Here is a 15,498-nt window from a genome sequence, read left to right as displayed (position 1 = left end):
GGATAGAGTTAATTTTCTTCCTAGTAGCTGGTATAGTGCTGTGATTTGGATTTAGGATGAGAATAATGTTGATAATACACTGCTGTTTTAGTTGGTGCTAAGTAGTGCTAAGTAGTGCTAAGTTGTTGCTAAGCAGTTGCTAAGTAGTGCTTATACTGGTCAAGGACTTTTCAGCTTGCCATGCTCTGCCCAGCGCACAAGAAGCTGGGAGGGGGCATAGGAAGGACAGCTGACCCAGACTGGCCAAAGGGCTATTCCATACCACATGATATCATGCTCAGTATATAAACTGTGGGAGTTGGCCAGGGGGCAGCGATCGCTGCTTGGGGACATGCTGGACATTGATCAGTGGGTGGTGAGCAACTGTACAGTGTATCACTTGCTTTGTATATTATTATTGCATTATTATTATTTGGTTTTATTATTATTATTACTACTACTACTACTACTACTATTACTACAATTCTATTTTATTTTACTTCAGTTATTAAACTGTTCTTATCTCAACCCATGTTTTCTCCCTTTTACCCTTCCGATTCTCTCCCCCATCCCACCGGTGGGGGGGAGTGAGTGAGCAGCTGTGTGGTGCTTAGTTGCTAGCTGGGGTTAAACCACAACACCTGGCAACACAAATTCAGTGAATATTTTAAAGGTGCAGCTGCTCTCATCCTATTAACATTAATAGGCAGTTCCACTCTCTCTTCTGGCTGGCACATACGATGAAGCATGCTGTAGCCACTGATTTCTTCTTGTATGTCAAAACTGCCAAAGACCCCTCTTTCCTCCATTCTGGCTTTGATTTGTGGATTCTGGGACCCAGGAGCCATCCTGGATGACAGGAGATTGGAAGCAGGATGCAACCTTCTCAGCTGCTCCATGGGTCCCAGCACAAGGGCCAGACAAACAGGCTGTTTCCTGGGATCTTTGAGCAACAAGATAGCAGGAATCTGGGAGCAGGGCACAATACAGTTGTCCTTTAGGGGCATCTGAGTGGTGGTGGTGGTCATTATTACACTGTGGGACCACACTGAGCTGAGAACTGAGAGCTCTTGCCCTCACCACCTTGCTGTTCCCAGCCCTTGTGTTCTTGCTGAAGAGCAAGGAACAGGAAGCCTTCTTCCACAAGAACTTGCATCACACGTCTAGGTTTGCTTCCTGGAGTCTTTTCTTGCACTGTTGCTGTCTCTCGCTTTCTTCCAGACACCATGAGCCAGACCACTGTTGCCCAGAAAAAGGGCCTAGTCATGGTGGGAGGCAGACACCTTCCAGACAACTCGTACCTACTAGAGCTCTAACTTACACACTATGATCTGGTACCAGCAGAGGAGAGGACAAGTTCCCCCCAGCTGTCATATCAGGCAGCAACTGGGTCCAAGGAGAGCAGCCCATTCACCACATTGCCAAACACCACAGTAAACTTCAGCCTCCTGCACTAGAGGAAGTCAAGGTCTCCTCATATCTCTGTGCTATGCATGACATCCTGGTGCTGGGAGCTTCCCTGGCTGTGCAAAAATCTATTTGAGGGAGCAGGTGTCTCTGTGCAAGGCTGAGCTCTAGGGAAGTGGCCCTCAGCTCTCCCCTGGTGGTGTTATTTCCCCTGTTCACCCAGGGATCTCCTGTTAGAAATCCCTTTTCCCATGCAAAAAAAGAACTTGATGAGTCTCTGTGAATAGATCACAGAATCTGCCCAGATGGGGCATTTCTGAAGAACCTAAAGCGTGCTGCTTCAGTGGAAACTGGAGCCCTGAAACCAAGGGGAAATCACCTGGGGTGGGAAGGAGATTTTCTGTGTGTTTGCTCGCCCCTGTGACCGTCTGCATAATTTTGTCCCCACTCTGTGGGAGCTGACCACAGGAGGGCATTTGGGTAAAAAGTGCAGCAGTTTTTCTTCCTGATATTTTTGTAGGACAGGACCAGGATGAAGGCATGATCCAGGCTGTCACTGAAGAGGAGATCTTGCTGTAAGTGACTCTGGTTGAGGCTGGAATGCAGCCTTCTTTTGGCAATCTGTTGTGGTTTAACTACAAAGCCACTCACTCCCCCCACCCCCTGGTGAGATGCAGGAGAGAATCAGAAGGGAAAAAGTGAAAAAACTCATGAGTTGAGATAAAGACAGTTTAATAGGTAAAGCAAAAGCTGCGTGCGCAAGCAAAGCAAAATAAGGAATTCATTCACTACTTCCCATCAGCAGGCAGGTGTTTAGCCATTTCCAGAAACACAGAGCTCCATCATGTGTAACGGCTACTTGGGAAGACAAACGCCATAACTCCAAATGTCCTCCCCTTTACTCCTTTTTCCCCTAGCTTTTATTGCTAAGCATGATATCATACGGTATGGAATATCCCTTTGGTCAGTTGGGGTCAGCTGTCCCAGCTGTGTCCCCTCCCAGCTTCTTGTGCACATGCAGCCTACTCACTGGCAGGGCAGGCTGAGAAACAGAAAAGTCCTCGATGCTGTGTAAGAGCTGCTCAGCAATAACTACAACGTCAGTGTTTCATCAACACTGTTTTCAGCACAAATCCAAAACATAGCCCCACACCAGCTACTGTGAAGAAACCTAACTCTATCCTAGCCAAAACCAGTACATTCTCCACCCCTTATTCCATACCATTTACATCATGCTCAGGTCCCACACTACACTATCCAATATATCCTCATTAACCACCCCCCCCTCTTCCCATCCTTTGATACATATACAGATATGATTCCCTTAGTCTATGGACCACCCCTGTATAATGTCTGTAAAATGTCCACAAAAGTCCACTGAGTTCCTTGAGTCCATGACTTTGGGCTCCATCTGTTATGGTGGTACACTCAGGACAGGAGAGGTGGTGTGTTGTGTGGAGTTACTGGGCACTAAAGCCAGCTCAAGTTGGGTCATGGCTGCACTTCCATTGCTTCTTGTGAGGCTTGTCCTCCATTGGTTCAAGTGGTTCCTGCTATAGTACTTGTTCCTGTAACTCAAATCATGGGTTACAACAATCTAAAGGTATATCTCTTACAGTGTCCTCCCCTGGTCCTTTTGGACCAGATGATAGTTTAACATTGGAATTAATTCCTCCCTTTGCCCCTGCTTTGGTGTGGACTTATGCACAGACCACAGTCCCATAGGGGTTTACCTGTTGCAGTGTGGCCTTATCTATGAGCCACAGTCTCTTCAGGGGTATACTTGCTGCAGCATAGACCTATCCACAGCCACAGACGCTGTGAGGTGTTCCAGTATGGTTTCATGCACAGCCACTTATGCTTCAAGGTGTACCTGCTGCGGTGTGGACTTATCCACAGCCACAGATGCTTCAAGGTGTATGTTCTCCAGTGTTGAATTTATCCTTGGATCACGATCCCTTCAGAGATATACCTTCTGCAGCACTGACATATCCACAGCCACAGATGCTTTGGGGTGTCCTGCTCCCACGTGGGCATGTCATTCCTGGCAGAACACTCACACCAGTTGCTGGAGGGGTCCTGTAGAGACTAGGGACACTGGCCTGGGAACTCTTGAGGGGTTGTTTTCAGCCCCATTGGGAGGAAAGACCAAGCTCCTCTCAGGTCTGCAATCCTTGACCAGACATGCAAGGGCTCCCATACGTGATGACGTGCCATGTCCTTTTCCCTCTCTGTCCCAGCCCTTTCTGGTTGTTACTGGTCTTTCTCTTCCCAGGCAGGTGGACTGCACTGCTGAGTTTCAACATTTCTCCTTCTAACATGAATCTTGGGAGAGATTTCCCAGGGTGCTTGGCTTCCTCCACTCTCTAGGAGATGTCTGGGGATTCCCAGCCAATCCATGCTTTTGGCCTTAAGGTGCCCTGGGGTGTGCCAGCCCTAACAAAGTTGTGTCTAGTTGAATCCAGAGGTGGTCATCTGTAGGCATTTTTGCTTGATGGGTACACTTATGTGTATAATAAATTTCTTTAAATGCATGGTATGGAAAAAATTGTATGCAATTCCATGCAGGTGAGCATGAACACGTCTGTTTGTACATACTTGGCTGTCATCACAACAAGATGTGATGATCGTGTCAGGGGCCCTTTCCATTTCTATGTCCGTGAGCACCACAGAGCTGCAGGTTCCCCAGGCCAGAAAGGGCCTAACTTAGCAGAGCAGTGACAGCTCCCAGGTTGAGAGGTGCCCCAGCAGCAGGCACTGAGATGCAGCCCCTGTTTCCTGTGCCCTTTTTTCCCTGACCCTCAAAAGATCATGCTCTGCTACTGCAGATTTCAGAGACCAGAAAGGGCTGTTTCACTCCAGTTTGGAAATTCTGTATAATGCAACATACCAACAGTTGGAGTTCCTCAGCACTGCCCATCCCTGCAGGCTAGGTTGCCTCTCCTCGCCTCAGTGTTAAAGAGCTCAAAAGAACATTAGCTTTGCATCCAGGTAGAAATCCAGAGAAATTCTGCCCACCTTGTGCAGGGAAATCTTGAGTGGATCTGCATCTAGTGCTGTGTTGGTAGTGCCTGTCTCCATGGAGGCAAGAGCTTAAGCTACACACAGCAAGAAAAGCAGGATAGGTGGAGACCATGGCCAACCACATGGCAGAGGGGGACAGTAAAGGTGGGGAAGGCTGGAAGTTGGTGACTTCCGGCAATAGAAAAAAGGCTCTTGTTCCACCTGCAGACTTTAACTTCAGAACAGGTGCTGTTGCCTGAGAACTAGTGAGGACAAAAAGACACATATAGGGAATTCACCTGAGGGAGCTGTGCTCAAATAATTTTTCCTCCATGAAGGAGAAAAGACCTGTGACATCTTTAGGAGACTCCCTCTCTTAGGAATCTTAAGCACCAGTCTGCTAACCTGACCTGGTGTCTCAAGAGGTTTCTTGTGTGCCAGAGAGCAGATGCAATATGTTGCAGAGGGACTGTTGAGCTTGTTTTGTCTTTGGTACTTTTTGTTGTGGGCACCAATGATAATGCCCAAAGTGTCTCTAGAGTGACTACAGAGCTCTGGGTGAAGTAAGGGTGTGAAGGCCCAAACTGGAAAGGCTTGAGTAGAAGAGAACTCATCCAGCGGATCAACAGCTGGCTGCATGCGTTGTGTTGCAAGCAGAACTTTGGTTTTGATTGTCAGAGAACTGTCTTTGATGAACGAGGACTACTGATCAAGGATGGGAAATACTTGACAAAGTCATGCAGCAGAGTCTTTGCAGTCAGGCATGTTAACAAAGAGAGAATTTTAAAGTAGGTATGGCAGGGGAGGTTTACCATAAAGGAAGGAGAAGTGAGAGAATAAGGGGTAGAACAGATAGCTAAAAAGCTATGCCCATGCCCTAATTCCGGTACTGCACTAGTCTTAGTTTTGAACCATACTGTTTTTACATGAAAATGGGACAGCCAACCTGTCCCCTCCCTACATCACAATGAACTGTTGTCCAAGAAGTTAGTTCAGTTGAGAGATGCCCCCTACCCCCAACAACTCACAGCTTTGTTCTGTACCTCTGAGCAGTAGTGAAGGTGACAGAGGGGTTTATATGACTGTACTACTCATCTGTGGGGGACACAACGTGGGTCATTCTGTATGATGACAAATGTTCTGTGCTCTCTGCAGACAAGTACCACTTGTAAATTGAATAATGAGAAATCATGCTTAGGACTGTGCTAGTCCTAATTATATGCCCTTCCACAACGTCAGAATATGGCTGATGGCTTCCTGCCAAGACACATGTTGGTACATAGAAATGCTCCTTATGCAGACATAACACCCAGGAAACTTTTCTATCTAAAACGTAGGTAGTGTTCATGACTTACTCCCTTGAGCTCACATCTTAGGCCTGCATTCCCAGGCATACCTAAAAACTTTTTCAGGTACAGCAGATCAGACTGTGTGTCTGCACTCACTAGAGTGGGTTTCTTCACATTAAGATGTGTGAGATACAGCCATGACTTAGTGTCTCTGTGCTTCTTTCATGTTCAGTGGACCTGATTAATCTGGGGAGGGATTCTAGGTGGGCTAGCACAGCTCAGGCCACAAAAACAGGAGATACATTCTGTTGCAGAGATCTGAGCTCCTGCCTGCCCATGCAGAGCCTGAAAAAAACGCTCACATGAGCTCTCATGGAATGCAAGGAACAATCCCAGAGAGGGATGTAACTGATCTCCCCTGCTCAGGTCACAGGGCTAGCCAAGTTCTGGCCTTGGTGTTCATGGAACTGAAGCAGGTAGCCTGGAAATCTCTATTCTGGGGAGTTTTAGATATTTCCCATCCTTGCCATGTCCCCAGAGGATCAAAGACAATAGCAGCAACTTCCAACCTCCTTCCTCAGGTGCAGTGTGGATTCCTCTCCCTGCATCCTGGGAGGGAACCTTTTCCAGGGGATGGATGGAACCTCACCAGGTGACTCTCTTGTGCTGCTGGGTCTGGCTGTGAACAGGACAAAGAAAGACAGGTCATCCAGTTTTGGCTGAGAATTGTACCTCATTGTCCTGTTCTCAGCCATCTTTCTCCTGATCCTGACTAGGAATACCTTGACCAACCTGGGGCAGGATGATGCAGCCACTTGTGGCAGGGCAGCAAATGAACCCATGGGGTAGAGCTCTGGATGTGGAGAGAGATGTTCCCCTGTGCAAGCGTGGGTGCGAACATCTGGGAGCTCTCACCAGGAATCTGTGCCCTTCCCCACAGCTCCCCTGCCCTGCCTGTGCCTGGAAAAGTGTAAGGATGATATCAAACCCTGCCTGTCCTTGCCTTGGACCTCCCAGGGCAGATGTGCTCTGTGGGCTGCCTGGACAAGCGAGGCCTCTCCACGGCTGGGCTGCAGGACAGGTGCATTGGGAAGGTTGTGTCTCAGGTCTGGTCCATGCCAGGAGGGTGGGCAGCAGCAGCAGCAGCAGCCCCACCATGGATCTGAGTCCCATGGGCACTGGGCAAGCTTGAGGTCCAGCAGGGAGGCAGCTCCATCTTCTCTATCGGCACCCAGCTGGTAGTTGTAGACAGAAGTTATGTCTTCCCATAGCCTTCTTGAGGCTGATCAAACCCAGTCCTCTCAGCCATTCCTCATGTAAGGGTATGTGGAATGGGACAGTCTCTGTTTCATTAATGTTACCTGATCAAGGACCTTTATAGTGCAAGTGGGATAATACATAAAGGGGGATGCAATAACCAAAATCACAAGGAGGCACAAACCTGATGATAGACAAGGGATAACAATAACCAAGACTAAAAATCTCCAATAGCTAATTAATGGACCGTTATGAAAATACAGTCATAGCTTTGGAGAAGGGCCATCTGGACTTTGTAACTGATAAGAAGGGGGAAATGAGATGAACATGAGGATTTGGGAAATTCAAGGAAGACCTGTGGGACTAGGGAAAAATTACTAAGGAATGTTTAGGGAAAGGGAATGAGAAATAGAGATGGGGCTATAAAACGAGCTTGTTAGATGTAAGCAGTTGCCAGTCAGTATGCTTGTCTAACTAAGCCCTGCCCTTGACCACGGCATTCTGTCCTATCTTCTGATTGAATCTTCCTTATCTGTCTTTCCATGTAATTTCACTCTCTATGTGTGTGAATGCTGGTGATGCCCTGAGCCTGATAATTGCAGTGTCTCCTATCTTCTCACTAAATTCAATTTCTACTTATTTCTCAGCATGAGGAACCCTCTGTTCTGTGTCAGGCTGTATGTATAGATGTTTAGGTGCCAGCAACTAGAGTGTGACCTTGGGTAAGAGGGCACATACTTCTGGGGTGTTTGTGTCTGCTGTTGGATCCAAAGGATGGCTACAGGGTAGACTGAATGTCTAAGCCAAGCTACTCCAGAGATCCACATTGTATACAAGTATACATATATTTCCCACTAAATGACCTTCTGATCAGCCAGAGAGAGGAACAGGGTGTGCCTTTAGCACTTTTTTGTTTTCATATGAGTGCTGAGTGTGCCTGCCTGCGTTGAGCTGTGTGGTTTGCTTGTGTGTGTGTGTGCTTACTTGGAATACATTCTGAGCCTTCCTGCTGGTTGGCTCTGGACACATGGAACTATGGAAGCATTTCTACTGGGCTACCAGATTTGGTATGCCTTAACAGGAAGTGATGCAGCTCTTCAAGGAATCTTAGCCATGTAGGTCATGTTCACTCGGCCTTCAAGCTAAGCCAGAGGGAAACCTGATCACACGGGTAACTGCTCTACGTTGTACTGTTTGTCTTCATGTCCCCCATCTGCATTTTTGTGGTCACTAGGGTCACTTGATCTGACAAGGGCATCAGCAAGCTAGGAGGAGTCATCCTGGAAAGAGTGGCAGCTGGAACTTTCCTTTACCTCACCATTTTTGAGATCCTGCCCAAGAAGTGGTCTCAACAATTCCCCGTTTTTCATTAGCTGGGATCCTTTCTAGTAACAATCATTACAAGTTGGACCTGATGACTAAGGCACTGCATCTAGGTGGGGGGGTGGAAGGGTAACATTTTCCTTCCAGTAACCACCTATTCCAGCCCCCAAACACAGGAAAGGACTTGTTAGTGGGTGGAGAACACCCTCCAGAGGATGTAGCATAAGGGCTCTACCTCCCTTTTCTCATGTGCAGTGCCGTTCAGAGAGAGGTTTCTGTAGCTTGGTGCTTAAGATGTATTTCCATGTGCTGGGCGAGGACCAAAGGCGTGTGGGGGTGTATGTACTCAGTCTTCTGGGATAGTGGTGGAGGAATGGTCCAGGGGGAGCAAGTCAGACATCCTGAAGGTCTGCACCTGGCTTTGTTTTCTGAAGTTAAATGATGATAGAACTGAATGAACACTGTGGAAGCAACTTCAAAGGGACCCTGAAGGAGGATTAAGCCCTTGGAAACCTAGAAAAATGAAAGGAATCATGAAAGGCCCCACCAGAGGACCTGACCCATCTCATCTGACTCCAGGTAGTAGAAGGCTATATAATTACACTTTGAACTGGGTTTCTTCATTTAAATGCATCTCTTTAGTTGGGACAAAACCAGGTCTTGGCTAAAAAGAGTATGAGCAGAAGTCCATCTTCAAAGCTCATAAGAAATCAACAGCATCTGCTACACACCTGTTTATTCATCCTTCCCTTGAGTCTAATATTGGTGTTGAATCTGTGCAGTTCACTGCACTGTTGAAGAGATGTTAGACAGAAATGGATCCCCTTGGTGCACACTGGTGAACCTAGAGTTCCTAAAGGAACAGCTCTTCCACAGTAGCATGAGAAGAAGACTCAAGGTTCCTGCTGACCAGGTTGCATGCAATGATTTAAAGACATGTGTGCAATCCCCCCAAGGGGACCTAAAGGCTAGCACCACCCATCCCTGCCCCTGCTGAAGTGTGGAATGTTTTTTACCGCTCATTAAGACTTGGAAGATAAGTCATTCCCATGTGGCTAATTAGGGTGCTTTTCCAGTCTTGGTGGTTTGTTTGTTTATATTGACAAGGGAAATGGTAAACAGGAGGATTTTAATAAGCTCTCAAGACAATGGCATTTCTTTCTGTCATCTTTTGCCTGAGCCTTTGCCTTTTGTTTCTAGTAAAGACAAGATTTTCTGATGTTGCAAATTCAGTGGATCAAGGTGCCTTCATGGGAGATGGAGTATTTACCTCTTGTGAGAATCCTCTGAGACCAGATATCTAGTGAATTTTTCACCCACCTTAAACTCCACTTCTCCAGCTTCTATCTCCACAGTTTGGCTATTAGGATAATCTCGGAGAGAGGGCAGAAAGTGTTGGTAAAGCCAATGGGAACAAAATGTCCACTGATCTAGTTGAATTGTGTGAACCAATTGCATGACCAATATGCATTGTCATGTCTGCATGTCTTGCTTCATCAAATGATCAGAAGTGAACTCATTACCTGCCATACCAGCCTGAACAAGCACCTCCATCCGACTGCTGAACCTCACGCCCATGTCCAAAGTACTCCAGGGAGAGAGATATTTTTGTATGTAGAAAAGAAGTTGGGCAGGTTGCTCTAATCAGCTGCATCTGTCACACAAAGCACAAGTAAATCACCCTCCCTTTAACCACATTGAGCCCTTGGTCTTGACACAGGAGTTGCAGAAAGTGATTTTGTCATGTCCAACATCTCTCTGTTTTGGTCCTGGACAGTGTAGACAGTGTCTCTTGGGGTGGAAGTCTTCTCAACAAAACCTGGATGTCTACTGTGAATTTTCTTCTGCCTAGGTCAGCTTTAGTCTTTAAACTCTCTTGAGCACCACTGGGAGAAAAATTGATCCTTCTAAAACATGGCTTGCCTGACCTGTACAGTAACTTTTGGAGGAGGTGAACTAAGGCCTGACACTGCCCATTTCTCTCCACTGATGATCAGTGGAGCAAAGATGAATAGATCAGGTGAAGACACCTGCTCTGGAGGTCAGGGAGATAAATTCATTTCTAATTAGAATTCTGTCTCCAAATAAATATCTGAAAAAGTCTCAAAGACAAGCTACATCCTGGAACACTGTTTTTGCTCATTTATAACATGAAAGGGAGGTTTATGAGACTGATTCCTTGCAGATGTCTCTGCTGAGATGGTAAAGCTACCTGTGGTGTATCAAAGGCATTAATCTCAGTTCTTTCCTTCACCCATGCAAAGAGAGCAGAACTTTCCATGGGTGATCAATCACCTCCTACATCGGATCACTACCTCTGCGTCACCTACAATATCTCTCGCCATTGACCTGAGTAAGAGCACCAGATTTGTTGCCTGATGCACAGCTCAGATCTTTATTTAGATTGTTATGATTCAGACCTTTACTGTGATAGATACTCTGACATCTAAAATGAGGTAGGATGAATTAAACCTTAATGATTCTCTATTTAAACATCCATATTTGCCATCTACTTATTTTCAGCTCTGGAGATACCACAATCTTCACAGCCAGATGTTTGACACTTCTAGTCTTTTGGAATGTTTCCTGAATGTTGGGAAACTTGGCAGTGGCTCAAATGTGTGGGGTTTTCCCTTCACAGAACTGGAGAGACAGTCAAGAGCTTCTGGGAAAGGTCCAGAGGACAGACCAACATGGTGATGTCATGCTGAACACCTACCACAAGCCACCTGATCAAGGAGAGGAAGCAGACAAAGGCTTCTTCAGGCTGCTAGAGGAAGACTCACAATCACAGGTCCTCATTCTCCTGGGGGACTCTCCCTGCTCCCCCTCATACCTGCTGAAAAGGCAACACAGTGGATCACAAGCAATCAGGTGATATCTGCAGTGTATTAAAAACAGTTTTTTAATGTAGGTGATCCACTGATCACTGACCAACTAGGGTAAATTATCTGCTCTACCAGTTGCTTACCTAAAAGGAAGAACTGGGTGAGGGTATGAAATCTGAAGGCAGCTTTGGCTGCAGTGAACATGAGATGGTAGAGTTTAAGATCCTGAGAGAAGTGGGTAAAAAAAATAGTAGCATCGGAACCATGAGAGCAGACTTCATCTGGTTCAGGAATCTACTTGTCAGCAGATGGGCTACCTAGGAGGAATACAGAGACACTGATTTTACCACATCCCTAAGCCCAGGGCAGAATCTGCATGAGGGAAGCTTTACTCACAGAGAAGAAAGTTCAAGATAGGGAGCACACAACCAAATGGGGCCTACACAAGTCCAGGGAAGCATATGGGATGCAAGGTCAGTTTTTACCTTATTTAAAAACTGGTTATATCTTAGGATAGGTCTAAAGCATCTTAAATACTTCTCAAATGCTTCCTATGAAGACTAAACCTCTCACCATCCAACACCAACTCCATGTGCAGTCTGGATTCTTCATAAATAAGTAAAAGGTGAAACAGATTTATGAGTGTCACAACAGTGAAAGGGCCTTCTCCACTCCACCTGGTTCCTCCATACTCCCAGGACACACTGCAGAAAGAATGAGGTGCTCTGAAGGCATACCATGTGTGACCTGTGGTTAGCACTGATCTCAAGGTGGGTTTATGACAGACCTGTTTCCACTGGAGTCTCTGATGTAGCAGATGTGAATGCTGCTGGCCACAGTTAGGGCTAGAGGCCCTCTCAGATACCTTCAGCTTCCTTCCTGAGTTCATTTGCTCCCCATATGACAGGAAATTCTGGATGTGTGGGATACTCAGTGATATCTCGAACCAAAAGAGGCACTTCCAGGCATGTAAGCAGCTGTGCTCAGCCAGGGGTCTCCACTGAATAAAAGTGATACTAGGGTCATGGTCTGAATGACTTTCTCACTGGAAATGTGCATGGCTAAAGGAAGACAGTTCCCACCCCAGGATCTCACAGTCAGAAAAAATGGTGCCACACTTGCCCCAAGACCAATGTCACATTTCAACCCAGATTGCTTTATTCACTTCCCTGATAAAGAGAAGTTCAGCATTTGGTTTCAGCTCCCACATAAAGTAGCCCCCACCATTCCATTGCCTCTAAGGAAAAAGCAAGCAATAGAAAGATATTACCTTCTCTTCTCAACTGGACATGTGTTTCCCTAAGGCCCTTGTCATGGTTTAACCCCAGCCAGCAACTAAGCACCACACAGCCACTCACTCACCCTCCCCCCACCCCTGGTGGGGTGAGGGAGAGAATTGGAAGGGCAAAAGTAAGAAAACTCATGGGTTGAGATAAGAACAGTTTAATAATTGAAATAAAATAAAATAGAAATAATAATAATAAAATTATTATGATGATGATGATAATAAATTGTAGTGAAAAGGGAAACAACAAGAAAAAAAGAGAGGAACAAAAGCCAGGAAAAACAAGTGATGCAACCACTCAGCACCCGCTGACCGACACCCAGCCCATCCCCGATCAGGGATCACTGCCCTCAGGCCAACCCCCCCCCCAGTTTATGTACTAAGCATGACATTATATGGTATGGAATAGCCCTTTGGCCAGTCTGGGTCAGCTGTCCTGGCTGTGCTCCCTCCCGGCTTCTTGTGCACCTGGCAGACCATGGGAAGCTGAAAAAGTCCTTGACCAGTGTAAGCACTACTTAACAACAACTAAAACATCAACATTATTCTCATATTAAATCCAAAACACAGCACTATACCAGCTACTAGGAAGAAAATCAACTCTATCCCAGCTGAAACCAGGACAGCCCTCTTCTGCCTCTGCCTGTTGCTGTTGCACAGCCTAGGTGAAAGCCAGACACTTGGAGAGGTACTTCTGGGAAGGAGCACATTCCTTCTCATGTTCTCTTCACCAGTTTGCAGGAGAACCAGATTTGTGCCCTGAAATTCACACCTAGTTGGAGCTGTCAATGCAAGGCAGCCCTTCTGAGCACCCTCCCGAGTGCCCCCTTGACCTCTCTGTTCCTCAGAGCGTAGATGAGTGGATTGATGAGAGGTGTGAGGACTGTGTAAAAAAAGGAGAACATTTTGTTGAGCTGTCTCAGTGGCACTGTTCTGGGCAACATGTAGACAATGATGAGGGTCCCATAGAAAACAATGACCATAGTGAGATGAGAGGAGCAGGTGGAAAAGGCCTTGTGCCTCCCCATGCTGGATGGGATCCTCAGGATGGCAGCTATGATGCAGACATAGGATGCCAGCGTGAACAGAAATGGGAAAACTACATCTGGGAAAGATAATATGATAATAAGAATTCTGATCATCTCAGTGTCACTGCAGGAGAGTTCTAGCAATGGAGCTTCTTCACAGAAGAAATGGTCAATTGCACTGGGGCCACAGAACCTTTGGCGAGATATGAAAGATGTGATTCCTGTAGAAATTAGCAGTCCTGCAACCCATGATCCAGCCACCAGTTGGAGACATATCTTCCAGTTCATGAGGCTTGCATAAAGCAGGGGTTGACATACGGCTAGATACCGGTCATAGGACATAGCAGCCAGCAGGTAACACTCAGAAGTTGCAAAAGTGCCGAAGAAGAAAAACTGTGCCATACATCCCTGCACAGAGATGGTCCTATCTCCAGTCAGGAAGCTGGCTAGCAGCCTGGGCAGGATGGTGGAGCTGTAGCAGGTCTCTAGGCTGGACAGATTCACCAGGAAGAAGTACATGGGTGTGTGGAGATGCGGGTCTGTGACCACCAGCACAATGATGAGGCTATTCCCAACCATGGTCACTGTGTATATGGTCAGACAGAGGAGAAAGAGAGGTGTCTGGAGCTCATGGTCATCCCCCAGTCCAAGCAAGCGGAACTCCATCAGCAATGTCTGGTTCTCCCATTCCCCTCTCTCCATGCTGTGCTGTCAGTCTTTTTTTTTCCCACTTGCCAGGCAGGAGAGCTGCAAGATAGAGCTCTTGTTGATGTATTGTTTCACAAAGGAATTGTGGAAGCAGCTTCTTCTGGAGAAAGCATGGACGTTCACACACACCTGAGAGTTTTCATATTCTCTGTAAGAAGGAAAGGAGAAAGGGAAGGAGAAAGGGAAGGAGAAAGGGAAGGAAAGGTGAATGCACGGAAAGGGACATCTGAATCAATGAGGCAATGTGATGAAGAAAGACTGTTCTAGAAGGAAGGAAATAGGTCAGAGAAGATCATGAAGATAACATGCTTCATATCTTTTCCCCTTCAGCTGCACTCTCTGAGTGCATTTGGGCTGCATTCCTGCAGCAGCACAGTACCTGTGCCTCCACACTTCAAGATGTGCTCTCAGAGCTCTCTAGGGAAAGGGATGGTGAGTGAGAGCTGAGATGGGGCAGGAGCAGTATCTAGTAAGTGATGGAGGTAAACACCAAGTAGGCATTTGCATGTGTGCACAGGGAAGCCCCATGCTGAGAGATGAAGCCCTCTGCCCAATCCTCCTTCTTGCATTTCTGCAAAATTGGGGAGGGACACACCAACGTGCCTGTGGTTTCTCATCTTTTGACTTTAGAGCTTTTACAGTGAATTGGAGACAACCGTGGCAGGTACCTACACAGAACAGACAGTTGCTGGGAAGGACTGGCACCTCAAAATGGGCAATCACACTAACTCCTTGACAGCCTTCTCCTGGACTGGGAAGCACTGTTCTGTGAGGTACTCCTGTGGAGAGAGGGCCCCCAAATCAGTGCTGTATCTGGAGAGTAGCATAGGATAAAATGTGAGAAAGCTGAAGATGGGAGACTGATCCCTGAGATGAGAGAGAGAGAGTGAAGCAGAATTTCACTGTGAGAGATGAAGTGACATGTGCAGGCACCCTGGGCCCACACCTGCCCAGACCCTTCCTACAGCCCACGTGGGGTATAAGAGTGGCCCCAAGCTGGCTCCCTCACAGCAGCAGCACAGCTCTAACTGAGCAGTAACAGTCTCGCTGCCAAAGAGCTCAGCAATGTCAAGGACACAGAGGCAGTATCTGGAGGAAGGAATGAGCTCAGGAAGTAAGACACCCAGGAAAGGACAAGACAGAGGCACAGGTCCTGTAGAACTGACACCACACAAACTCCCATGAGCTAAGTAACAACAAGTTTACCTGTGCAAATGCAGCACCTACCTGTAAGCCTCACCATGAAGTACTGACTTCTCTGATGGTACCTGTGAACAAAACTCGAGGGCTGGATCTCACACTCAGTTTCTTCCTGTCCACTTCCTTCCCTTCCTTCTTATCTCTTCAGACCCCAACTCCTGCCACACAGGCAGCTACACTCCTGTACTCTG

The 15,498-nt window shown here is 46.9% G+C and overlaps 1 protein-coding gene across 1 annotated transcript; it reads right to left on the bottom strand.

The window, feature by feature from the left end:
• Window positions 1-13,156: 13,156 nt before the first annotated feature.
• LOC104008556 (olfactory receptor 5B21) lies at window positions 13,157-14,101 on the bottom strand. The gene has a single exon (XM_009475834.2). It carries the CDS (start codon window positions 14,099-14,101, stop codon window positions 13,157-13,159), a length of 945 nt encoding a protein of 314 aa, XP_009474109.2.
• Between the last annotated feature and the right edge of the window lie 1,397 nt (window positions 14,102-15,498).

This window comes from Nipponia nippon, unplaced genomic scaffold, assembly GCF_047370975.1.
Source record: "Nipponia nippon isolate SJK-2023a ecotype South Korea unplaced genomic scaffold, ASM4737097v1 scaffold_45, whole genome shotgun sequence".
NCBI lineage: Eukaryota > Metazoa > Chordata > Aves > Pelecaniformes > Threskiornithidae > Nipponia > Nipponia nippon.
The sequence above is the reverse complement of the archived record's forward strand: the minus strand, read 5'-3'. Positions and strand labels throughout refer to the sequence as shown.

Excerpts from the sequence above, each read along its gene's own strand:
- LOC104008556 (XM_009475834.2), bottom strand. The coding sequence starts at position 14,101 with ATGGAGAGAGGGGAATGGGAGAACCAGACATTGCTGATGGAGTTCCGC.